The sequence below is a fragment of the Diceros bicornis genome, chromosome 3 (genome assembly GCF_020826845.1).
Source record: "Diceros bicornis minor isolate mBicDic1 chromosome 3, mDicBic1.mat.cur, whole genome shotgun sequence".
In the NCBI taxonomy this organism is placed as follows: Eukaryota; Metazoa; Chordata; class Mammalia; order Perissodactyla; family Rhinocerotidae; genus Diceros; species Diceros bicornis.
In genome coordinates, this window is record NC_080742.1 from 52,610,141 (window position 1) to 52,637,820 (window position 27,680).

Below are 27,680 nucleotides of genomic sequence, written 5' to 3' on the forward strand. Positions count from 1 at the left end.
GTCAAGAAAACATTTTGCTTGGGAAGGTCTCTTCTAAGTGGTTTAGTTTTGGAAAAGTAATTGAAATACTATTTTGCTGTTGCCATCCCTACTCTACCAGCACTTTGAGCAGCAAGAGGAGATTAAAAATAAGTAGCCACACAAGATGGTGGGGAAGGAAGTGGAATTAGCCATGACACTCAGGAAGCAGGAGAAAGGTTTTACAAGTCAATCAAAAAAAAGATGAAAGGACAGTGATTAGAACAAAGTAGTATATAAGCAAACAAGCAAACAAACCCGAGGCCAGGAAGGGGTGTGTCAGTGACCCTGAGCACGATGCAAGCCAGATAATACAGGATATCTTGTCATTCTCTGGCTACAAGACAGCAGACTTATGTGAAAAGGGAAATACAAATCAAGACCATTTTCTCAATAGGAAGATTTTAGGGAATGGTTCTTCGGCATCATACAGATTTCAATTCTTTAGTGCAGAACCTGTTAGAAATACCAAACTACGGCTTCAGGAATTCATAAGTAGGTCAAAAAATTCAGTCAGGCTGAAATATTTCACTGTTCTTTTCTCATTTTCCACCATTAAATAGGAGAGGATGTATCTCTCTGAGGTATTTTCTTCTATCTCACACTCTTCTCTTGGGTGGGTGGAGGGAGGTATGTTAGCTTAGACCTTACCTTAGTTATTTTTTTCTCTTTGAGATTTTCTGTCATTATTAAGCCTATTTAAGTTTATTTTACTTTCTAAAAATAAAGGCCTTGGGGTAGAGTTCACCTCAACCCCATTTAGATAGAGCTTCTAAAGGTCAAGCAAAATTCTATCAGTTTTATAAATCTGTATTGCAGACTAACTTCCATTCTGAGGGAAAAATTAATACTTTAAGAAATGATATGTTGTGTTATCAGTAACTCCTGAAAATTTTAAAATCCTTATAATTTGAACAATTTATTGCAAAAGCCATAAGAGAATGTTAGGGGTCTACTATAAAGCCAAATAGCAGACGACACAGGAATATGAAGCGAAATAAACAGTGCAGAAACTTAAATTATGCATAAATAGAAGCCTAAACGAGAAAACAAAAAAAACTGGTTTAATTTCCTTGGGTGCCTTTCTCTGCTTTAACACTTGAATATTTTCCCCCGAGTGGGCCAAAATATATATACAAATATTTTCCAGGAGAGACTATGCAATGCTATTATAACCAGAAATCCAGCTAACTCTTTCCATGGCTTCTGCATTAAGACATAAGCAAGCATCTGTTCAGTCCCATTGGACTCATCTCTGGACCCTAACTAAGTGGACGACAGTAACCTTTCTCCAGGCAAGGTGGAACATGTTAACTCGAGCAAGAAAACACACAGCTATGACAACTAGATGTGTCATTTTAAAACAGTAGTTTCCCAACTCTGGCTATAGGTTCGAATTACTTGGCCCGAGAGAGATCTTAAAAACTTCCAATATCCAAGCCCCAACCACCGACTGAATTAGAGTCTTTGGGGTGGAGCCCAGGCAAAGGTAAGTTTAAACATTCTCCAGGTAATTTCAATATTCAGCTTGAGTGAGATCCATTGTTTTAAGAGATTCAGTGGGCAAATATGGGGACAGGAGAAAAAAAAAGAAATTACTTTCTTAACTAAGCTACAGGCACTGATGACCAGAACAACCTGCTAACTAATGATGTGGGCCACAGCTGACCTAGGCCTTTCCTACAGGATGACCTTACTCCTCCCCCACAAAGAGGTCAATTAATTTAATTTGAAGGAAAGAAATTCATTGAGATTTTTTTTGAGGGGGGGTTATTCTGTCTATACCTGCCTATCTGGCTAATTCTGCCTATATCTGATTATATGTACTATATAGTTGTTTTAGTTGCAAAAGTAATACAGGCTAAGTTTTAGAAAATATGAAAAAAAAAGAAAGAAGAAAATAAATAATACCTGTCTTCCTATCATATTAAGGTAACCACAGTTAAATTTGGGGGAGTAAAAAATAAAATTGGGATCATACTGTACACACAGCTTTGTAACCCAGTTTTTCCATTTCACAATATAATGTGAAAACCTGTCCATGTCATTACATAGTGACCTCCGACATTGTTGTGAATGACTGCAAAGCAATCCACTGTTTGAAATGGTTGTTGTCTGTTTATTGGTGATGGATTTTTGCTTTAGGTTTATTCACGACACAATTAGGACCACGATCCCTTGAACTACAAACTAAGTAAGATCAATCTGATAAATAGTGAAGGGATAAAACGGTGTTATAACAGTCAAGCAGGGAGGGGGGAAGACTGATAGGTAGCATTTGCCAATTTCATCCATGTAAATACTCCCTTCATGGCCAATCTCAAGATAATGTTTTAACAACTGGCAAACCTCAATATTTAACAGCTGGCTCGCTGGCGTCAGCTCCAACTCACCCTTAAAGAAAACCATGACTAAATAAACTGGTAAGTTCTTCAGTTCTGACGTGCTATGTGAATGGTGGAGGGGAGTGAAAGTGGGAGCTTCTATGAGTGAAGTGAATCACAGTTCCTGTATCTTAACATATCTTTGTATTTTGGGTTTGGAATTGTTGTTAGTACTTGAAGCAGCTAAATGGCTGAAGGTTTTATAAGAGTTTTAAAAAAGGTATTAATGTAATAATAATTAATGTGTAAAGAAAGTGTGAGTTCACTGGAAAGATCACATTTTTTGAACAGACATGCTTTGTGCAAGTTAACCTTATTAAGCTTCTATTTCTTCAATCTATATAAGGGAATTAATAACGTATCAGTGGGGCTGGGGTTAGGATTAAATACATCATCATACATAAAGTATACAGTAAACACTCTATAAATGTTAGTTGCCTTTCCTTCTTAGTAATTATACTCTCCATATTATTACTTTAAAGGAGAATGGTCTGAATTGTTTTAACACTTCATTTTCAGGGAATTTTATCACATTTATGTTTAAATTCCATATCTCTATGATTGAAACCAGGGGTTGGCAAACTATGGCCTGTGGGCCAAATTCGGCCAGTTTTTCTAAATAAAGTTTTACAGAAACTTTTAGTTTTAACAGAACACACCATGCCCACCTACTTGGGTAGATCTGTAGCTGCTTTCACACTGCACAGCAGAGCTGAGGAGCCAAAACAGAGACCTACGGCCTGCAGAGCCTGAAGTATTTACTATCTGGTCCTTTATAAAAAAGGTTGTTGACCCATGATTTAAACCATTCTAAGCTTTCCTTAAGTGAATACTTTCTTTTTTTATATATTAAAAGAAAACAAAACAAATAAGGATAGGAAATGAAAAAGATGAGAAAAGAAGATTCTCCTGGGGTTTAGAAACTGCAAAACAAATCTTGGTTCCAAGAATACCTAAGACATACTTGAAACTCTAGGATGAAGCTGAGCTCTAATTCTCTCTAGTCAAGACAATGTATTTTAAAGAGTATTTTATAAATGAGATTTTCTGCAAGATGACTACTACTTCTGGACGAGGAACGCATCTTGAACATGGAACTTGAAAGAGTGAATTTAGAAGGTAGAAATATGGAATATTATTTATAACCTGGCAATGAAAGTGACTGAGACCACATTAGTCAGGCAAAATAAGCTGATCTCTCTAACTACAGGTAAAATAACATTTCAAACATTGAAAAATGTACACAATCAAAATTGTACAGGGTAGGGGTTTAAGAAACGATTTCCCCTACTAATTTTTGATGTTTACATGGAATGTTCTTCAAGCAGCAAATAACTTACCAATGATCTTGACAGACTGAAAATGATACATCTTTACCACAACATAAATTAATTCTCTCAGTGGGAAATTGCTAAAATAGGCAAGGTGTCAGAAAGATTTCTTTATGTCTGAAGGAAAGGAAATGATTCCATTTCTTCCAAACGTTCTTATATGAAAAATAATAAACTCTCACTTTTAAACTGTCTTTATTTTCATAGCACCCATTACTAATTGGGGCAGTCATGGTTATCTGCTGTTGGCCACGAGTCGGTCCATGTTAGGCCAGGTATAAAACATACCCAGGTATAAAACTGCCCCCATAATTCATACTATATATGAATAAATATTCATAGAAATACCCAGAAAAGAGGATTGCAGAATTACACTATGCTTTCATGGCATTCCTTAGATTTACACAGTAAATGTTACCTAAATATCCTGGAAAGTAAATATTCACAGAATAAAATATAAGGGAAACATGGTGGGGGAATGGACAAATGCCCAACACAAATGAACCAATTCATCCTCTAGAGAATGACCTTGATTCTGTTCCTGAAGCAACTAGTCGAAAACTCCCGAACACAGAGATGAACATTTACTGAATGCTGGGGGCATACATATGCTATCACATTTAACTCACACACAAAAACCTATATCATGGGTATTATTAGTGATTTGTAAACAGAGAAGTTCAGGTTGGAATTCTGGTCCATCTGCCTCCCACGCCTATCCTGTTTTCAAAATGCCCAATCCTGACAGAACACAAGGTGTCTGTCAATCAGGAGTCCCTGAGATGCCCCTAGAAAAAGAGGTCCCATAATCAGAGTCAACTAAGTTTGGGAAAGTTAGTAAATCCTCCCCTTGGAGAATAACAATATATATTAAAGTCCTGCATTCAAGAAACCAGTTTAGGGGCTGGCCTGGTGGCACAAGTGGTTAAGTGCGTGCACTCTGCTGTGGCGGCCCAGGGTTCACTGGTTTGGATCCCGGGCACGCACTGACGCACTGCTTGTCAGGCCATGCTGTGGCGGCGTCCCATATAAAGTAGAGGAAGATGGGCACGGATGTTAGCCCAGGGCCGGTCTTCCTCAGCAAAAAGAGGAGGATTGGCAGATGTTAGCTCAGGGCTGATCTTCCTCCCAAAAAAAAAAAAAAAAAAGAAACCAGTTTACCTTTGTTTAACCCATCATTTCCCCGAACTTATTAGGGAATCCCTTTTCCTCAACTACTATTTTGTGAAAGTAATATTCTGAAACATACTTTGAGAAATACTACTGTAGTTACCTCCCTTGATGAGAGATGGATAAAAGAGAAATATATAAACTGTAAGAGAAAAGAAACATTTTTACCCACGATCAAGGGGGCGGTGCTATGGAGATGCTGGTGTGATTCTAAGTGGCTTCTCTTTGCTCTGAGGATCAACCAGAATCTTTAATAAGACCCGCAATACCCTGGTCCCTACTGACATCCCCAGCCTCATCTAACACCTGGCCCACTTTCAGTACCTGGGCCCTGCCAGGCTCCCCCTCACAGAGCCTCTGCTAAATGCTGTTCCCTGGCTGGACGCTCCTCCCTTCCCTCTTTACCTACTTGATTCCTATTTATCTTTCAGAGGAAGCCTTTCCTGATCTGGTAGACCTTCTCTCTGGATGCTCTCATATCACTGAGTTCTTCTATATAGCACTTGTCATGGTTATAATGTTATATTTACTGGTGTATTTATTTGATTAACACCTGTCTATATGCCTACTAGGGAGGAGGGAAATATATTCCCTGCTTTTCAGATGGGAATAATTGGAGGAGGGACTTTTCCAGCCTCTTTCTACTGTCTTTACTCATTCCTGCCTACGGAGGAGCAATGACTTAACAGATCTCTGAATGGGGAGAAGGGACTGCGCATGCTCAGCTCAGGGCCCAGAGTGCCCTCTGTTCTCCTCCCGCTCCAGGTAAGCTTAGAAGGGCAGTTGGGAAATAAGGTAAATTCAGAGAAGACATCCTAAGAAGCCCAGTGGTTACAGATCCAAGCTCCACTCTGCAGCTTAGCTTTATGCACTAATAAAGTTGATTTTCATCTTCACCTCTGATGCCTGTTTTATTTTCCAGTTGCTTCCAAGTTTGGGAGAGGAAGAAAAGAGTGCACTTGCTGGCCCCTGGAATGCCAACATCACCCACTAGGCCTAAGCTCCTTCAGGACAGGGCCGGGGGCTCCTCTGGCTCACTACTGTAGCTCAGTGCCTGGCACACAGGCGGCAGTCTAAATTTTTTTTATTAATCATTTTATTATGGAAAAAATGTTAAGCAAAAATAGAATAGTATAACGAGCCCCTATGTACTCATCACCCAGCTTCAATAATAATCAACACATGGCAATCTTGTGTCATCTACTCCTCCATCCGACTGGAGCAAATCCAAGACACCACATCACTTCATACATAACACATGGTAAAGACTTGAAAAATATCTATAAAACCATTACCACATACATAAAATAAAAAATAATTTATAAACGTTTCTTCAATAATAAATCAACAAACTCTACTGGTCTTGAGAGACCACTAAAGGGTCAACAAAGAGGTGGGTCTGAATCATCATCTGTCCCCAGCATATCATATCTCTCACACACACACACACACACACACTCTCTCTCTCTCTCTCTCTCTCTCTCTCTCTCTTCCCTAGCACCACCCCCCGACCCCAGGTGGTAGGGCCAGGTCACTTACCTGTTGGAGTGCTGCTGCGGAATGAAGAGGAGGGGGTGATGGGTGGGGTCACGGGGGGAGTAAGGCTTCCACTGCTGTGGCGTGGTGGAGTGGACACATTCCCCCGAGACACTGAGCTGGACAAGGTCAGCGAGAGCTTCGGCTGAATCTTCTTCTTGAGGGACTCCTGCTCTCGGCGGGCAGCATCCGTCATGAATCTGCAGCAACAACAGAAGGTGAGCAACCAGGGCCATCTACAGAGCATGAGGAATTACCACAGTTAACCCCAGTGCGACAGATGCTCCACCCTGGGAAAGGGTTCACATGTCTGTCTCAACCTCACAAACTCACAACAGATTCCCTTTTCATCCATGATGAAATTATCTTCCAGCTCGTTGTTTTAAGGTTCCTGAGAGTCAGGCCCATTTCTTCCCTAGGCAAACCCTCCTGGAGGGAAACTTACACACACAGACTATTATCTGTACCCCCTGCAGTGCCTTCAGTTACAAGATTCCTCTCTGCTGGAAGGTTCTCTCTTTCTTTCAACCAATAGAAAGCCCAGCTATTCTCAAAGTCCCCAGCCACTCCCAGGTAGAGGGGGCTTCCTTCATCTTTAGGTTGGTAGTATTTATTGTTTGTACCACTTCACTGCCACTTAACATATATGGCCTCCTGAAAACCCTGATTCTTTTTTGTATTACTCTAGATTCTTATATTGTTATTTGTTTTTTCTTTTTTTGGTTTATTTTATTCATTTTTAAAAATGTTTTATTGTGGTAACACTGGTTTATAGCATTGTATAAGTTTCAGGCATACTCATTATACTTCTATTTCTGCATCAATTCATGTTCACCACCAATAGTAATTACAATCCAGCACCACACACATGTGCCTAATTATCCCTTTCACCCTCCTCCCTCCATCTTTCCCCTCTGGTAACCACCAATCCAATCTCTGTCTCTATGTGTTTGTTTGTTGTTGTTTCTATCTTCCACTTATGAGTGAGATCATACGGTATTTGACCTTCTCCGTCTGACTTATTTCGCTTAGCATAATACCCTCAAAGTCCATCCATGTTGTCACGAAGGGCTGGATTTTATTGTTTCTTTCTTATATGATTATTTGGGTTTTTAAATTTTTCTGGGCTGACTGAAGGTCTTGTCTCCCTAGCAATTAGCTGAAAGGAAAGGACTCAAGATCCCATAACACTTGCCAGCACACTGCCACGCCCCCTTGGTAAACATTTACAGAATAACTGAATAAGTCTCTACAGGCAGATTCAAGAAGGGAAGAGAGCAGTACAAGGAGGAAGACCACCGCGAAAGATCTGTTTATGTTGTGACTTTATTACTCATAAAGGGAAAGGCAACTCTACCTGATAGTTACACTTTGGAAAAAGCAAAGTTATTCTTTCAATATTTCTCTTATGTTAGTAATATTCAAACTTTGTTCTTTTCTCACTGTATAGCCTAACAGTTCATAAGTTCATGTAATACAAGATTCAAAACAATCTATAAAATGGTACCTCTTACCTAAAGAGCAAAATCTTTTTGTATTACAGTCATGCACCACATAACGATGTTTTGGTCAATAACGGACTGCATATACGATGGTGGTCCCATAAGATTAGTACCATATAGCCTAGGTGTGTAGCAGGCTGTACCATCTAGGTTTGTGTAAGTACACTCTATGATGTTCACACAATGACAAAATGGCTGACCGACGCATTTCTCAGAACCTGTCCTGGTCGTTGAGCGACACATGACTCTATTGACAGACAGACTTTGCCAGCTGCGTTTTTGAAAACTGTGATGGGAAGCCTAGTGAATAGAGTGTATGAAAGTGTTTAGGTCATAAGAACAGGCACCAATGCCCACTGCCTGGGCTACAAAACAGAACATAACCACGCCCCTCGAGTCTTCTCTCTACCACTCCCCCTACCAATTGTTTAAAGTTTGACTATTTTAATACAATTCATCATAAACGAATTCCATTGCACTTAAACATGGTACTTTACCCAACCCATTTCACATTCTGCCTACAAAATTCCTTAGTATTTGTCTTTATTAGGCTATGAAGTTTTGGAAATCAATGGAGAGTTTCAGTGCCTGGTAAAAGCTTAGAGTTGATCAAACACCCAATGAAACAATATTACAATATTGTTACAGTGTCTTAAAGTATCTACTTTTATACTGGAAACATGGATGGCAGATTTCTTGAATGGCTTCTGCAATACAATCTAGACATATAAACTGGATTTTATACGCAGAACTGAACTGTAATAAAGCTACATGCTTTGCCTTGAGCTCTTAGGTTTTATGCTACAAGATGGGGATGATTTAAAAAGAAGAAAGGAACGACAATGTAAAACAGAATTGTTTGTACCTGGTAGCCAGGTACTCATTTATTTTCAGATGCAAAGTTGGCTCTACTGCTCTTAAAACTGTTTCCCCCTCCTCATAAACCTCTACTCAAAATATGGGCTCAGAAAAAAGCAAGGAACTAGTGCTTTTTCAAAAAATTATTCTGAGTAGAACTACTAACTGGTATAGTGATGAGCTTCTCAAAATGGGGTACGCAGTGTGCCGGAGAGTGGGCAAAACCGCAAGATAAATATATTGCCTCTTCCAGGAAGACCATTGTTCTCAATGTAGGTAATTCAAGTTAATTTTTCAAATAGTAAAATAAACACAGATATGCTATGGAGTAGAACAAAAAATTTACATCTTGCTTTTTTTTTTTTTTTTTTGCTGAGCAAGATTCACCATGAGCTAACATCTGTGCCAATTTTCCTCTATTTTGTTTGTGGGTCACTGCTACAGAATGGCTGCCAACGAGTGGTGTAGATCTGCACCCAGATCTGAACCTGTGAACCCAGGCCGCGGAAGGGAGTGTGCCGAACTTAACCACGACGCCAGGGGGCCAGCCCCTACATCTCGTATCTTAGTTAAGAGCATGGGACTTGGAGTGAGGCAGCCCAGGGTTCAAGTCCTGGCTGAGTTACTTACTATGCGATATAGCTCTCTCAACCTCAGCTTTATTTTCTGTAAACTGAGAGTAGGAATTGTGGGTAACGGGTTAACACACATCTCTTCCCTTTCTTCAGGAGAATTTGATCTTCAGTTAACTCTGGTAACCTAAGCCAGAGCTTGGGGCTTCCTGAGCACGATGATCTTTCACTGACGCAAGTCCCCTGCAGGGACCTGGGGAGGATGCCTGGGGAGTGTTACAGGAGCTTCGACTCCCTTAGGCCAGGACAGCTCCCACCCCTGCCTGAGGGGCATCTCGTCTCTTTGCATCTGAACAGACTGCCCTGTACCAGCGAGGACTCCGCAGAAGGCCTGACGCCGCCCTGCTGGCAAGCAGTGGCTCTGCCCACTATCCCTCTGACTAGTCCCAGTGCCCACTGTGGCCTCTGGGCATCTCGTGAGTCTGACTGTTCGTGATCTGGGAAGATCATCTGCTGGTGGGCAGGGTAATAAGAGCGCTGCCTGCAGAGGACTGCAGTGAGGGTTAAGTGAGGCAGCAGTGCCCGTAATACAGGAAATGGCTCAGAACATAGAGGCTGTTATCATGATATAAAGCTTTATAATGTGGTTATCCATACATTCCCACCTACCTTCCCTAACTCCAAGTTTCTTGTTTATGGCTCTGAAAGTACTGGGTTCACGCCTCATGTGTAGGAGAATGGATTGTGGAAAGGCTGATGGGGAATCAGCCCAGAGAGTGCACATAGTGTCAGACAGAAACTCTTGCCAAAAAAAAAAAAAAGGGAGAGAAAGAAGCTTCTCCGTGTCTTTTCTCACTCTGGTTAAAAAGCATCAATAGCTCATGATTTTTATTGTAAAATAAATACTCTCCTACAGCTCAGATATAAAACAACAACTATAAACAACGACAACAATGCACCCATACACATCCTCCACCTTCATTCCAACTGGGTTTGGTCAGTTGTGGACGGCAATCTATTTTTGGCTTATATCTGCTAAGTGCTTTCTAGAAGTGAGAACAAGGCACCGTGTTAAAAGCGTTAGACATGAAACTCATAAAGCACTTCTGCCAACCTTTCTCTTCCTCCACCGTCTCTCCTTCTCTCTTCGATTGGTGGTTATGAACTTGCAACTACACCCATAAATCACAGCAACCTAACCTTGCCAAACCAAGATACACAGCTGCACAATTTATTCCCGGTGACAACACACACGCATGGGAGCATTAAACACGCACACAAACTCCTTGGGGGCACTGGTTAAAATTCACCAGTTTCTCACTGGCAATGTTGCATTGCGCCATGACTTTACCTGTTTTTTGAGACTTATTAAACCCTCAAGTTTTAAAGCAATGTTCCATCAACACAACTGTTCGTCAAAAGATGGGCAGATTCCCAGCGGCAAGGAATCATTTGGGAAGACAAGTTTATAAAGAACCTAGGAGGCAGAGTACAAGCTGTGATTGCAGCCAAGATGAAGACTCGAGTAACTTGGCTCTGACCAGACAACCAGACACAACCACTTCCCACCTTCAAAGGCAGCTGTACTCCGACACATCCTTGAAGGACCACAGCCCAGACCTTTCCATAGTCAGGATTAGAATATTCCCCCTGTATTTCCACAGGGAATGAGATGGACGGAGTTCAGGCTTGGGAAATCATATCACTCTGTGGTCTGACGAGTTTTTCTCAGTAGGTTTTGACATGATTGGTGATCTTTTCTGAAGCCCTCAGTACACGCAGCCAACATGGCGTTTTAGAGCAGGAAGAAACCTGGATGAGACAGATCACCTAGTCCAACTTCCTCATTTTTCACCTTTAACTGGGAACTGAGGCAAAGTGGCCTGTTCAAGATCACTTGCTGGCTAGTGGCAGGGCTGGCATCAGAGAAATGAAGCCTCGGGACTGAATCAAACACTCCTACCCCACCATGCTGCCACAGGCACATCAAAGAAGAACGGAGCTTCCTTGTTTTTGCTTCAGAAAAAGGCTGTCCAAGTTAAAAGGGTTTAAGGAGCTGAAGTTTAGGGCCTGGGGAAATGCAGAGGGAATCCCTCTGGGGGTTTCCGTGTTGGAAGTGGGGCAGTGGGCAGCAGGGACAGCAGGAGGCCTCATCCTCTCCATGTGAGGCAAGTTCTGCTGTGCAGGGCTTCTTGGCTTCTGGGGAGCCCTGGATGCAGCCCCACTGGGCTGTGAGATGGGGCAAGGCTGGCTGTGCCCGCTTCCCCGAACTCCTTCTGCTTTGCAATGGGAACTGCTCTAATCTTGCGGTAGGGGCATGCTGGAATGGGCTCCCACTGGCTTGTGAGAGCTGATCGATAAATTTTCAGGGATTTTGTGAGCCAGTTGTTAAACACAGCTATTATTAAAAATTAAAATGTGAACTTATAATTAAATCAAATATATTACAAACAAAAGAATACTCAAAGATTATCAGTTCTTATTTTACTCCATTTTACTATTATCTATGTTATTGAGGTCATCTACATGAATGGTGTATCTGTTTGGGAGAATTACTACATAACAGTGTGCTATAATTACTACACAATTACACACAATGGTGTACTACTGCACATCTCTTCTCAACTCTGTGTTCAGTGACGTCCTGTTGGTAGCTTGAAATTGGCCAGAGTGGGAGTATTTACACCATGGAAATTGGCAAATACTACACATCAGGGCTTTTTTCCTCCCGAAGAGTCAGTTGTTAAACATTTACCACTACACTTTGTAGTTACTATTTTTTGTAATGTGGAAAAAAGAATTTGAACCAGGTTCCTTGCCTACTCACTAAAGGAGCTAATCAGGGAAGGGACGAAGAATGGATAAATGGATGAAGGCTTCTTTCCCTTTTTAAAATTATAAAAATAATACTTCTTATCAAAGAACACTTATGGAAAAATTTTTATGGATTTGTGATGTGTTTAAAAACTTTTTCTAAACATTTGAATCTATATACAAATGAGTGTACATATTTACATGCACATTTTAAAGAAAAATAATAAAATGACAATCCATATACTCACCACTTGGCTTATGAAAAAAAAATATTATCAGAATTTTGAAGTTTCCTGTATAAAAACTTTTTTCTTTTCTAAGAAAAATATTATACAGATACAACTATGGTTGATTTTTCAGGGTATTTTCCTTCTCGTATTGCTTTTCCACACATAGAGAAAACTGAATATTTCTTAAAGGAAAAAAAATGGTCACCTGAGGGTTCATTCACTGTTGACTAACAGCCTGGAAATCTGCGGTCAGGCAAAGCCATGTTTTCATTTTGAAACTGAAACTGCCGTGTAAGATTAATTTCAACTTTCCTACAAATCAGAAATGCCTAAGTTACTTTAATTTAATATGGTCATTTGCAGTAATATTTGTTATTGCTTAGGGAAGTACATATTCCTTAAGTAAATTTTCAAGACTCCATTATAAATCTTTTAAATCCTCAGACCACAATGTTCATTCAGTCTGACATGTTGAAGGTGGAAACATGAATATCACACCACAGGGGGAAAATGTCAAACTGCTGGTCCAGGGAGACCAGTTTCAACCACAGACTCCGGAAATTTACAGAACTCACTGGAACCTGGGCAGAGGCCCCACTGCCACCTCGCTCTACGGCCAAACACCTGAGACTAAGTGTCCTGCTGGGGAAAAACCACTTGGCTCTGGAGAGCCCGGCGATGGAAGTGACCACTCGAAACTCAAGTCTCTCTCAGAAAAACTTGAAAAGAATCCAAACTCCGAGATGCATGGTGTGGTGTGGTTTGGTGGTTATTACAAGATTTTGGAGAGGGCGTGTGGTCCAGAGGCCTGAGCTGTGAGTCGGGAGGCTTGTTCTGAGGCGAAGAAGGGTGGCCTCTGGAAGTCCCAGTGCTCGCCATCCTGGCCCTGGTTTTTCTACTTGTTAAAATGAAGGAGTTTTGGTTTTATGGATCTATGGACTATCTCACTCCTGAGTTCCTTCCCAGTTCCAACAGTCAACGCTTCCAGCAATAGTATCGTGCGATGTTTTCTGAACTTTTTTTACCTCAACCCATTATAAGAGATTTATCTCATATTGGGAGTCTGCACACACTTATGTATGATGAGGTCTGCAATCTGCAATTCTGAAATCTCCAAAGCTCTGAAAAATTTTTAATAAGTTTGGCAGCAAAACTCACTGGGAGACAAACCCTGACGTGAACTGCTTAAAAAGCTACTTACACACTGTATTTACTGTATCTGGTGTGAATATGCATATGCTTCGCTGCACAAATATTAACATGTGTGGTTACAGGGGGCAGCCCCAGACCCTGCAGGGAGCATTATGTAATTTGCAATATTTGTACTGTATTACCTTTCTGAAATCAGAAGAAGTATGAATTATGAACTATATCTGGAGGTAAAGAAAGAATTTTTATGTAAACATCAAACAAAAATTTCATGAAGCAATCCTTACTACATGTGATATACTCTGATATATTTCTATTCTGTTTCATTTTAAAAAAAATATTCTGGTCACGACCACCACACTGATTTCCTGACCTATTAACAGGTCATGGCCTGAAGTTTGAAAATATTAAGGTAGCAGTTAAGAGAGTGGGCTTTAGAGAGAGACTCTTTAGATTCTAATCTCTGCTCTATGCTCTCCAGCTGTGTGACTTTGGGCAGGACACCTAACTTCTCTGTGCCTCAGTTTTCTCATCTATCAATGGTGACAATAACAGGGTCTATCCTACAGAGTTGTGAAGATTATGTAAAGCACTTGGGACAGGGCCTGGCATTTTGTGCTTGACAAATGTCAGGTTTTTGGGAACATAATGGATGTGAACAACACTTGATCGGGAAATCCTAACTCACAAATCTTTCACCCCTGACAGTACGTCAGCAGTTTGGTTACTTCTGAGCTGAATTACTGAGTATTAGGGTAAGTACTGCCATCACGAGTTCTGCTGATTCTGAAAGCAAAGAGCTACCTTTACTGATTCTGCAGGCATGTATTAAACTACTGCTGTAATGGTAGGTAGATTCCAGAAGGTACTTATAGTAGCTGGAATACAAACAGAAGGCTCCTCCCCGTAGGCACAACATGCTGGGGTGCCATCTACAAACCCACACACCTCTTTACTTCTCTGCCTTGGTTTCTTGAGAAGAACCACACTGTAGAAGGCCTTTTTAGCAGGACAGCCAACAGGAGACCATCCATGCAGCTGGCTGATGAAAAGACGTCTTTCTATGCAGGCTCTGACGTGGTCCACGACCGGACCCTCCAGACAAAGCACCACATCCAACTGCTTCATTTGAAGTTCAAAAGCTTTGTTCTGCTTTTTCAATGGCCCTTTGGGCATTGCCATTTTTTGGTGCAAACAAGTTTGCGAAACCCAGAAAGCCTTTGAGGAAAGCTGCCAGGAGCCGACAGATAGACCATCAGATTCTAAGCACTCCCAATTCTGGTAACTCATTGCTCAGACAATGGGATTTCCGACCTGACAAGGACACAACTGATCTTTCCTGAAAAGTACATTCTGGACTTTTCTTTTCTCCGACTACTACTATGTGCAACCCAGGACAACAATGGACAGAAAGCCAGTAAGAAAGCAAAACAATCCCCGGGACACTCGAATAGGGTCTGTGGGAAATGGCACGGGCATAATGGGTATATTTCAGCATGCAATCATGTGTGGCCCACATGTCAAAGGATCTGGCGGCTCTAGGACTCCATGTAATGATGGCTTTCAGAACACACATCTGCTAAGAAATTTATGAGGCAGGTCTTCTCATTTTAGCAGCAACTTAAAGCCACAGTGAAGTTGAAGGATATTTGGCTAAAACAGCTGGCCAGTGAAACATGACCGGCAAGCAGCGAGTGGCGTAACGGCCTGTCTGCATCCCTTCACAGTAGAAGGACCTTTGCTGGTGATCTGGAAACTTAGCCAGGGGTCTTCTTTTCAGTAGACAAAAGAAAATTTGGACTCACAAATTAAACTAATTTCAGAAAGTTTCTAGTAATGTTGCAAATAATCACGTCTCACTTCTCATCCCAGAGCTATTTTTGACTTCACAATCTAAGGAATACGGGGTGGATTTTGAAGCTTCATAAAAATTTTTGCAGTGTCACCAAAACTCTGAGCTTCTTTTAACATGCGGCTATTAAAATTTTAATGCAAAATAATAAAACTGAAAGCAGCACCAGGAAAAAACCCACACCATCTGATCAGACCAGTTTGGCACTGAACTCGTGAGGTTTTTTGTGTGTGTGTGTGATTTTCATCTGATATTCACACGGGTTGTGGGCATAATTTGTGAAGTATGCAGCCCATGAATCAGATTTTGTTCTTGGGTACCAAACCAAAACTGGCAGATTTATTGCATTAAGTGAGACATTCTTTTTTCTTTTCTCTACTAAGTTTATATCTGATGCATACAGAAAGATATAGTTCCCGGACTTTGAAGAGTTCCAGTCTAATTTGCACAAAATAAAATAACATGAGGGCAAGCCAATTTCATATCAGACCTTGTAGCTAATTTTCCTTATAAAAGTTTACTTTATTTGGAGGGACAGAAAGAGTAGAAAAGAGGGGAGTAAGAAAAAAAGACAAGATAAGAGGTGATCTTTTTCTTACTCTCTTGACAATCATATATATATCTTAAGGCAGCTACAGTTAATTTATATTCTCTATGACATACTATAGCTTGGATAATCTAAAACTTTTAAAAATATTTATTTAATAACATTGGGTGGCCAATTTTTATATTCCCAAGTGGTATACCTTATCTAACTACTATCTGTCATCACCAGCCTCTCTTTAAAAAGAAAAAGCCATTTTAACATAAAATATAGGAAGGACATAATCTTGGAATAAAATAATCCTTTCTTGAGAAAGACTTCTTTATTCTGAGATTATGATAACAATAGAGCATAGGAAAAAATTTACTTAAAATTTTTTAAGATGCAGAGAAGCTACAATATAAATTTGAATTTTATCATTATTTTTTAATCACATATGTACATTGTAATATATTGTTTACAATATATTGTTTATAATTATTCTCTAGACACAAGTTATTTAAAAGATCCAACTTTATTTTCTATCATTGCCATCGCTAAAAATTCAATTTCAAGGAATGTTGACCAAAATGGAACTCTCATATTTAGGATGGATCATTTGCAATATGCTGGGCAAACTGAAAGAAGTCAAACATGAGAGCACCCAAATCCAGTAGCTTCTCTTTCCAAGAGCTGAGAGAAAGAGGAGAAGAGCTGAGTGTCGTCCTATGGCGGGACACATAGAGGGGCGGTGGGGTGCTGGATGCTCCCTGGATGCTGGCCCCGCATACTCCAGGCTACTTGGAGACCGCAGACCAACAGAAACATCCTCACGAACAGCATCGCTAAAAATGCAGCTGTTCTGTGAATAGTACTTAGGAATTACTTTTTAAAAAATCAGTAATCTCTTTTCTGGAATTTCAACACTCTAATTCATGTACCAAAGCTGAGCAATTGTAATGATAAATAAAATCCCATTCCTGAATACCATTCCTTTGAATATTTCCAATAAATACTGGGTATTTTCTCACAACAAAGGAATAATATAGTCAATGTACCTTAATGAAAGCTTTGGTTCAGGTTCCAGCAACCTCTATTTTAAGCCACACGTCGGCATAAATTATCAGTGAAGCAATTAATTTTGATCACATGGCCTGAATAGAATAAACCATGGTCTTTTTCATCATTAATGCCAAGAATAAAAACCACTTCTGAAAACTACACCCACAAATCTTTGGTTTGGAGGCCAACTGGAATATCCCTCTCTTGGCAACCTTCTATCATCCTTTCCATTCCTTTTCTTCTTTCATCAAATGTGAATACCTATGGCTATTTCTTACACATGGTTTTCATTGCTAATTTGACATCCATGTAAAACCCAATGAACAAAAAAGAGAACTTGCATTCCATGAGGTTTTATGTACAACATTACAAACAGTTTTGAGTCTTCTTGTTTGCCTCTTCTGGAAGTAAAGTAAATGAATTATTTGAGGTAAATATAAACTGCTAATGAGATAATGCATAACTCTCTCCATAAGCTGGGAGAAGTTTAAACACTAAAAGAAAAAAATTATCGGGTCTCTGGAGTTTTAGTTCCAGTATCATTAACAGCTGTGAACACAGCCTGGTGGTTCAAAGTCTAGGTTCTGGAAGAGAACTCCTAATCTGATTTACTAGGTATTTGAGCTTGGGCAAATTATTTACCCTCTCTAGTCTTGGGATCCTCATTTATAAAACAGAGGTAACCCTAACACCTATCTACCTCATAAGGGTTATTGTCAAATGCATGAAAAGCACACGGCCCAATATAATACTCTACAGATGTCAAGGGACCACTCAGACTCTTGGTATTTCCATAGATGTTGGCCCTATGCTCCTGACTCTCACCCAGGAATTATGATAAACTGTTTATTAATATAACAGCGATCTGATTGGATCATTCCTACATAAGAGGTCATTTGTCGGGGGAACCTATGCAGTCCACAGATGGGCTTAGATAGATATCTAAGTCTGGGATCAAAAGTCTCCGTACTTCTCTGATGCTGCCATGACCTACCACTTAGGTGAGCTCTCCTCACCAGGTGTGCTGGTGACATCAACATTTACCTAAGGACGAGTGACTCCGAATGAATCTAGCACCAGGGGATGGAGTGCACCAGGGGGCTCTGGTTAATGAAACGCTGGGTTGAGAAAGGGGAGCGGAAGCAAGTGTGATGGTGGAGGGCTCCCAATGTCAGAGAAGGTCTCCAACAGATAGGGTCTGTTTATGCCAGGGATGGCACGTACAGTGTCTCTAGAGCCACTTATAGCCCACTCTGCCCATGGGAGCCATCGCTATGGATCACAGCACTCTTGCCTGTGCTGCTTTTGCATTCAGCCTTAGACTCTTCCCTTATCACCAGGCCTTCGGGAGCCACTATCCAATGATTAAGGTGACACACAAACTGAAAGTTTGTGCCATCTCTGACTCACACATTTCACCTACATCCACTGACATTTCCACTAATACCCAGCCTAGGCATATCCTAACTCTATTGGTACACACTTCACTCATTCTCAGAAAATCAGGGAGCAAAGATGGCAGACAATAAACATAACATCTGAGAGAAAACACTGGCTATATCTAAGCCAAGAGCTGTCGTCAAAGCACGGTAAGGATATTAAGCACACACTCAGATAACTGCGTCTATTCATGAATACAATTATAAGGCCAACTGCTCATTCAAATTTATTTTTGTGTATATGTGACTCCCTTTTAGACAGAGTAGCAGTCAGTAGAGTAGCATTGTCTGGGAACAGAGTGGTGTCAACAGCAGTTTTTCTTAAATGGATTAATCCATTTAGGCAGTGAAACTATTTGGGGGCAAAGTCAGTTCTATACGCTGGCTATCCCTTCACAATGTATACATCTGTGGGCATCACAAGCTTACCGACCTCAAGTTTCATGAGCCTTGGAGGCTGATTGTTTTCATAGTGATTTTTTTTCCTTTCGTTGCAAGAGTTTGGTTAAGTTGCTTCTGGACTAAAGAGTTTGATTTTCCCTGTTTTCCAGGAGGCTGGCACCTGATAAGTATGTTTAGTTATTTGGTTCTTAAGGTAAGCACACACATCTGAGGACCGAATAATCATTTTTAAAAAATCAGAGACGTGAACTTGCATGTCTTTTCTTCCTTGTTCGAGTTAACCCAAAGAATTCGTGAGCGCTAAAGGTACTTGGTAAACTCAACTGTACGTAGACGCTGGGGGTGGAGAGAATGAGGGTGTGACGATGGTGATGATTTAAACTTTTTATTAGAGATCATTTCAAAAACACACAAAACTAGAGAGATTACTATGATGAACTGCCACATTCTCAACATTTTGCTATCTTGTTTAAACTTTCCCCCAGCCTCCTCCCTTTTTAGGACATGATTATTGATGATTCACATATTTTTCATCCTGGGTTCACATAATCACTTGAAAAATATACAGGGATTAAAAAAATAGAAGAAGAATAAGGGGGAAAGGAAAAGAGAATAAAGGGAGCAAAGGGAAATTTTTCAACAAAGTCCCTGGTAAATATCTAAAGAAGATTCAAAATTGAATAACACGGTTAGTAGCATAACTGTGGGGTCTTGCTCTCTCTCTGACACACACAGCTAAACTATAATGCTTGCAAAGTTTAAGCACTATTATGAAGAGTACATACTGTTGAATGACATATTGAAAGTTTATTAATTTGGAAGGTCTGAGCCAATGGTTCCCAGCTCTTCCAGATATGAGGAGGCCCCGTTACAACGTCGAATGGTGTGCTGCTTTGAATATCATAACAGTACTTCGTGTCCTTTAAGTTAGGGGGGGAAGAAATAACACAAAACTACTATTCAGTATTGCTTTGAAATGAATTTGTATTTTACAAGATCCCCTAGCCACCTTTCCCCCCAACACTCCACCCCAAACTGGTCATTTACAGGTTATTTGGAAAAAAAATTCAAGGTATATGTGTGTGTGTGTGTCTTTAAAATTTTCAAGAATGTCACTGCACTTAACTGCTAATGAAGTGTTTCTTGGAGGGGCCCCCAGCCCTTGTGTTGATTTACAACGTGCAGCCTTCATTTGCATGCCAAAAGCATGCACTAATCCTTAGCATCAGCTGCTTTCCAGAAATACATGTGCCCCACAATCCTGTTTATCCTGCTGGTTTATTTAGCAAAGCTTTTCTTCACAGAGAGTACAGGCCCCCATTTCAGGCCAGCCAACCCGATTATCCCAAATCCCTAATTAGTGTAATTAAAGCTTTAATGGATTGCAGCCAGGATATAAACCATGGAAACCCCCTTTTAAACTCATTGCTTGTTGGGTGTGCAGGACTGGTCCATGCCAGAGGACTTCCTGTTGAGGGATAGAGGGCCTACTTTCCCGGAAGGCCCTGGGCACCCCTGTACCCAACACCCAGGCCATTTCTGATGTCCAGGGATCCTCTTCATCAGGTTCATGCATGCAAACCAAGCGTCCCCCTCCCCCAGTGTCTACCCAAACAGACAGGACACCTCTCCATGCTCCTACAGATGCTAGTCTCATGGTGACTTTTCTCCAGTCATTATGCCCTAGGAAACAAGGCTGATGCCCTAACTAAAATAATTTCAAGCAACCTAGCAGAATCTTGTTAAATCTTGCAGAGGACTCTTGTAATAACCCTCCTGCAGAGAATTGCTCAGAACTTTTCCAATAACCAAATCCCAAAGGTCTACAGCTTAAATCTGCAGTTTTTTTAAGTGTTGCCTACAACATGCAAACTGACTCATTCTTTTTTGTGTGTGTGTGAGGAAGATCAGCCCTGAGCTAACATCCATGCCAATCCTCCTCTTTTTGCTGAGGAAGACTGGCCCTGAGCTAACATCCATGCTTATCTTCCTCTACTTTATAGGGGATGCCGCCACAGCATAGCCTGACAAGTGGTGCGCCGGTGTGCGCCCGGGATCCGAACCCGGGCCTCCAGCAGTGGAGTGCGCGCACTTAACCGCTACACCACGGGGTCGGCCCCCTGACTCATTCTTAAAATGGCTCTGGTGAGTGTTCACATTATCTAAGCTTCAGATGGATATCTGGAAGTTAATATTAAAGAAGGATAAGGAGAAAGGATCTACAATTTTAAAAAAGCCTTTCAGGGGGCTGGCCCAGTGGTTTAGCAGTTAAGTGTGCGCACTCCGCTCCTGGCGGCCAGTGTTCAGATCCTGGGCGTGCACCGACGCACGGCTTCTCCGGCCATGCTGAGACAGCATCCCACATAACAGCAATTAAAAGGATGTGCAACTATGACATACAACTACCTACTTGGGGAGAAAAAGGGGAAAAAAAAAAGGTGGAAGATTGGCAATAGACGTTAGCTCAGGGCTGGTCTTCCTCAGCAAAAAGAGGAGGATTGGCATGGATATTAGCTCAGAGCTGATCTTCCTCACAAAAAAAAAAAAAAAAAAAGGCTTTCAGTGTGTACTATGCAAGGTGCCTCATAACTATTACCTTATTATTGAATCCTCATAACAACCTTGTCAGGGGTTACTCTCAGCCCCATTTCACAGATGACAAAGTTGAGCCTCAGAGGCATTAGGTAGTTTGCTCAAGGAACCACAGCTAACAAAATGCCATAGGAAAGACAGAAACAAAAATGATACGATGTCCAATCCAACAGCCATTATCCATGAGGCTACTGAGCACTTGAAATGTGGCCAATACGACTGAGCAACTGTATTTCTAATTTTATTTAATTTTAATTAATTTAAACAGCCACAGGAGGCTGGTGGCCACTATATTGGATAGCGCAGAAACAGAACATTTCCATCACAAAAGAAAGTTCTACTGGACAGTGCTGTTATAGGTGATAAAAGTTCAGTTCTGGATATGCTGGGTTTGAAACGGTGGTGGGACATCCATGGGATATAGACAAACAGGTCAGCAATCTAGATTTGGAGTCACCCTCCCCGAGAGGAAAGCAGGAGAGCATGCAGGGAGAGAGAGGATGGACCAGGGTTGAGAAGAGAAACTTGGGGGAAATGCCTATATTTTAGATGGCAGGAGGAAGAAGAGCCCCCCAAGTTCCTGAGGAAGAAAGTTCTTTTTTCTTTTTTATTTTTTTGGTGAGGAAGACTGCCCCTGAGTTAACATCTGTTGCCAATCCTCCTCTTTTTTGCTTGAGGAAATTGTCACTGAGCTAACATCTGTGGCAATCTTTCTCTATTTTGTATGTGAGACACTACCACAGCACAACCGCCGCTGAGTGATGCGTAGGTCTGTGCCCGGGATCCGAACCCATGAACCCTGGGCAGCCAAAGCAGAGGGCGCAAACTTAACTACGACACCACCGGGCCAGCCGCAGGAAGAGAGTTTTTATACTTCTTTCAGGCTTGATAATTTATTTCTCCTCTTATATTTTCAGATGAGCATTTGGGGAACGAATATATTGTTTGAGATTGAAGATCTGCCTTTTGTAATGAAAAAAGTACATGTATTTATTCATTCGACTGTTTTGTGCAAAAGATGACCTCCCGTTGAAAGGCACGCCCTCCGGCTCAGAGCCGGGTACACTATGTGCAGAACAACGTTAGTGCAGGCACAGCATCATGTGGCTTTGAAGCACTGTGCAGGAAGTGGTTCAAATTCAATTTCAAACTGTCCACAAACCCCCTTAACGATGAGATCCCAACAATTTGCTGAAACAAAAGCTCTGACGCAGGTCCCTGCTGTGAAGGGTACTTTACGATGATTTTCACTTAAACTTCCCTTTCAGTTGCCTAGGGGAATCCTCCTGAAGTTATCTGATCCTGTATTTCTTACTGTGTAACCAAAGTCACCCAGAGAAAAAGTCCAATCCTTTTCCTTATTGGGAGTGAAAAGTCCTCTCGTGACACCTTTGCAGTAAGGAATTTTACCTTGCTAAGATCTGAGACCAAACTCTGCTTTCCCTTGGACAGTGAGAAAAATATCGGGCCAGTTTACCTCTACACTCCATCCTACGGAATGACAGAGTCTGGAACTCCCACTGACTTCAAAAGGAAATTCCTCGCGGCCCCATAGATGGAGGTGGGTGATGCGGAGAGGGAGGAAGGAACAGGGGGTTTGAGAAAGATATTAATTAGTGAGGTGATAAATGAGCCTGCTAAGATTCAAGTTAAAGTTAAAACAAAAAACTAAAATTTAGAGTTCTGAAAAGCCCATTAAAACACTTTCAACTTTTTTTCCTATATAATTTACAGCGGGGCTTCAATGACTACTCACAGCCCAGTGGCCCTAAAATGCACAAAGCAGAATTTGGGAGAGAGAAATTCTGGGAATTAAAATGCATGAAGCAGGCACACAGAATGCCAGTGTTGCCAATTAACACTGGGAAAAGACTGGAGGATGCCAAAATTTAGCTCCCATCCTGCCCATCCTCACTCCTGACGGTGGCAGGTAGTGTTTGCAATCATGGTGCTGAATTTACATACAGCCGGCTTGTGCCTCTTTTACACAATTAACCATACTTTCTCTGTGTATGTATCACTCCCTGGGAGAACATGAGGAATTTACAAAGAGACATTATGTCTTTCAGGATACCTGGGAGCAGTTTAGTGGGTAATTCACCAAATGGAACCCCAGTGCCTTTGAAAGAGTTAATTCACCCCCTAAGGGTCCCTGAGAATGTGCCTCATCATCAGGCCTAATGGGACCAAAGGGAGGTCATTACAGAAGAGCTTATAAGATTTTCTTTTTCTTTTTTTGATAACTAAATAGACTTTTTCTGATCTTTTTTATTTTAGAATTTCTAGCAACACAATGCAATGCATTATTAACAAAAAAAGGGAAAAAACAGAAAACAAGAAGGCCATACCTTTTGGACAAGTACGACAGGTGAAGAGAGAATGGTCTAGGGCCTGGCTTATCCTACTCTCGGCCTGTAGCAGAGGAGAGGAGGGGCGAGGACAGGGAGACCTGGTGTGAACAGAGCTGGCTGGGCCAGGCTTGGGCAACCTCTGAGGGGCACTGAGGATGCTGGGTTGTCTGCGCATTTGCCGCACTAAGGGAAGTCATCTGCTCTCTTTCAGGCTGGGTCAGAGCTCCGTTCAACTCCTTCCTTCTCCTTCTCTTGCCTGATTGAAATTTCCAGAAGAAGGAATTCCCCACCTGTGGGAGCCCTTCCAGATGCCTCATTTCTTTTATATGCAAGCAAAGAGATACCTTGGCCTCTTTATTTCTGACCTACTATCCTTTTACTATAATTGAAGGCTACTTTCTCTCTTTCATTCTCAGTGAGGTTGTTACTTAGCAGGGGCTGTGGTGCAGAAAAACAAAGTTGGGGACTACAGGCAAGACCCGTGTCCAGCCCTGCCGCATGCTAATTATACGCCTGTGATCAAGTTTTTAATCTCTTTGGGCTTCAGTTTTCTTATCTGTAAAATAGGGGTTTTACTTACTCATTTATTTATTTCCATCAGTTCTGGAAGAATGAAAGGTAGCCTTCCCGGATACATAAAGTGCAATCAAATAGAATGAATGGTAAGAAGGGCAGAAGAAATAAGGCAAAAGCAAGGCTGGGGACATAGCATAGAGGCAGGAGTGGGGATAAAACAAATTGGAGTGGGAACGCCCCATTACATAGTTGCTATGTGGGTTGAATGTTCCTGAAAATCTTTGTAAATTGGAAAGTTCTGAATGAATGTAAAGAATTGCTCCCAACATTTTCAGCAGCGACTGAGTGCAGGACTATGTGTGGTGTAATTCCATTTAACAAGTATTTATAGAGGTACATGGGCTGAAGGAGACACGGAGAGGAATAAGACAGGGCCCGCGTGCTCCAAGAGCTACCAGCAGTCTGGTGCGGGGAGCGGAAGGGAGAGCATGAATGATTCCAAAGCAGAACGTGGGGAGTATGTTAGGAACAGGATGAGGCTTAAAGCAGAAGGCAGCCGCGCATGGTTGGACCAGCGTCTTGGATATTAAGAACTGTGTGTGCATGTTACCCTCAGCTTCTGTGGTTTATAGCTATACAAACTCTGTGTACCTTTTGTTTCCAGACTGCATTTCTGACTCTCTCATGTGTTGAGCATGACTGCCAGGAAAGCGGCCCTCACATCCCTTACTAAAAATGGAAAATCCTGCTCACCAGCCAAGGATGAGAAGGGCACGTGGCCAACACTGACTTCGCCATTCTTACTCAGTCTCCCATATAGATGTACTACTTCTTAAAAAGGACTGGAGGATATTAACTTTCATTTTCACACAGGGTTCTTTTGGAATCATACATCTGTTCAACCTTGACTCCATCTCATGTTCAACATTCCCCTAGAAAAGGGGTCTCCAAATTTCCCAAGACATGCAGAGGGCTCCTCTGCCTTTTAGAACCTCCCCCTTTGGTGTGTTAATGGAACCTCTTTTATTTGTGGCAGTAACCAGAGTACCATTTACTTGAAGAATTTTAGCTGGTGAAGAAATGAGCCCAGCTCTCAAGCCAGGATTAGACCTTGCCTCAGTAACCACTAAGATGGCAAATGCCCACCATTTTAGCTACAAATTACTGCTAAGAGTTTACTATCAGGATGATCCTTTCAAGCAGGCCCTATTAAAAAAATAATCACCATCTGCTAGACTCCCTTCTTTTTTATTAAACTGGTCATTAATTACTGGTAACAACTAATTTCATCTGGATTTTATTGAGTAATTATAAAATAAACATGGGAGGATATCAAGCTCCCTGCCTTGCTGAGGGCAGGAATTCTTCATAATGCTAAATTTCAAAAGGGGGCCATAATAAGCCACCAAATTCCATTTAATATGGTAATTATAATTCTCAAAATGCATCCTTCCTGTGGTTAACGAGTGTCTTTCAGCTCAGCTCAGCCTGACTTCAGCTTGGGTCATTAAATAGCAAACTAGTTTTCACCCACTGGTAACAATAGATCTTTCATGGCTTATTGCCTAATTAATTGAGGTGCATAATTTGATCACTACAACTTTTTAAAAATTTCATATTCCAGGTGTCATATAACAATACGATATTGTAGAGTAATTAAAAATGGAGTGAGTTTTAATGTTTTGATTAGAACAGGTTTATTATCCTGGAGAAGGTAAAGTGCAAAGTTTTACTAGTGTTTCTCAACTACAAACGTTTAGGTTAAAACATTTGAAACAAGCCATTAATTTAATAACATGCTCATCCAAAGCAAATCATAACTCATTTCTTTTTACTGCAAAAGTAATTGAGTAATGAATAATGAAAATCATCCCAGTGAAAAGGGCAGTAAATATGTTGACTTTATTATTAATACTCAATTTTGGTTAATAAGGCAGCTATTAAATTTGAAACATGATGGACTTGATTTATTGACTTATTCAAGATAACAGTGAAATATTATCTAGTAAATACCAGGGTTCTTGCAAGAGAAGATTCGATCATGAAAAAACCGGAATTCAACTGAAATTTTGGTTCAAGTTTAGAACTATTTGACCCCAAACCTCTTATCCCTTACCTCACATGTTCCTTAAAAGACTTTCAATTGTGTGTGTGTGTGTGTGTGTGTGTACGCACGCATGCATGTGTGAAAGAGTTTAGGGGAGGGACCTAAGAGGACTTTCCACATCACTCTGCATCCTGGTGAACTGGAATTCTCTGGTGAATCAGTATTGGTTTGGTCATTCTTAGACTCTATCCTAAAGAAGTTCATAATAAAATACCTAGAAGATATCAGTTACACCTAAAAGGTGGTCTGTAGCCTAGATATTAAACACAACATTTTAGTGGTGGTTCAGGGAAAAGAAAAAAAACAACTCATTAAATGTAAAGGGGATTAATGGAATTTTCTTTTCTCCTGTAAATGGGATTCCAGTTGATTCTTCAGTTATTTACAGTAGTTATGTTCTATAAAGTTGCCACAAGCACTGAATTAGTGACTACTGACACTGAATTGGTGAAGACTGAACCATTGTGTTTGGGTTTACAAAGAAATCTTAGTGAATAGGCAAATTTGCAAATACTGAATCCACAAATGATAAAGATTGACTGTACCTTATACCACAGGCTTTTACTACTCGTTCACCCATGTATTATACAGTCATTCCTGGGTATCGGCAGGGGATTGGTTCCAGGTCCCTTAAGGACACCAAAATTCAAAGAGGCTCAAGTCCTTTGTATAAAATGGTGTAGTATTTGCATATAACCTACACACATCCTCCTCTATACTTTAAATCACCTCTAGATTACTTATAATACCTAATACAATGTAAATGCTATGTAAATAGTTGTTATACTGTATTGTTTAGGGAGTAATGACAAGAAAAAAGTCTGTAGTACACGTTCAGTAAAGAGACAACCATCACAGAGCCTTTCAGTCCTCGGTTGGTTGAATCCAGGATGCAGAACCCATGGAAATGGAGGACCAACTGTATTTGCTTATCCACTGTAATTCTTTTTCATTATAAGACAATCTTGGCCCTATTATAGGCCCTTCATGCAATAGTATGGGCCAGAACATACATATTTTATTTAGTAAAACCTGAAAAATTTCTGGGAATTACTAACTTTTAAGAGAATTGGAATAGTAATTAGAACTTCAAGTAATATATATTTTGGGGACATTTTAAGTTCTTATCAAATATTTTCCTATTTATCTGCATATTTCAGAGAAGAGCTTCATTTCATACTAAGAGACATTAAGTAACATCTTGGGTTTGCAGAGCTCCACATCAACAATGAAATTTTTGATATACAAGATTTCTTGCGTGTTACCTTCATG

At 40.8% G+C, this 27,680-nt stretch overlaps 1 protein-coding gene across 1 annotated transcript in view; it reads right to left on the bottom strand.

Moving 5' to 3' along the window:
• The window catches only part of JAZF1 (JAZF zinc finger 1), a 320,674-nt gene that overhangs the window by 43,365 nt on the left and 249,629 nt on the right, over positions 1 to 27,680 (bottom strand). Inside the window, exon 3 of the mRNA XM_058527563.1 lies at positions 6,443 to 6,639. Coding sequence (XP_058383546.1) covers positions 6,443 to 6,639 — 197 coding nt within the window. The remainder of the gene's footprint in view (positions 1 to 6,442; positions 6,640 to 27,680) is intronic.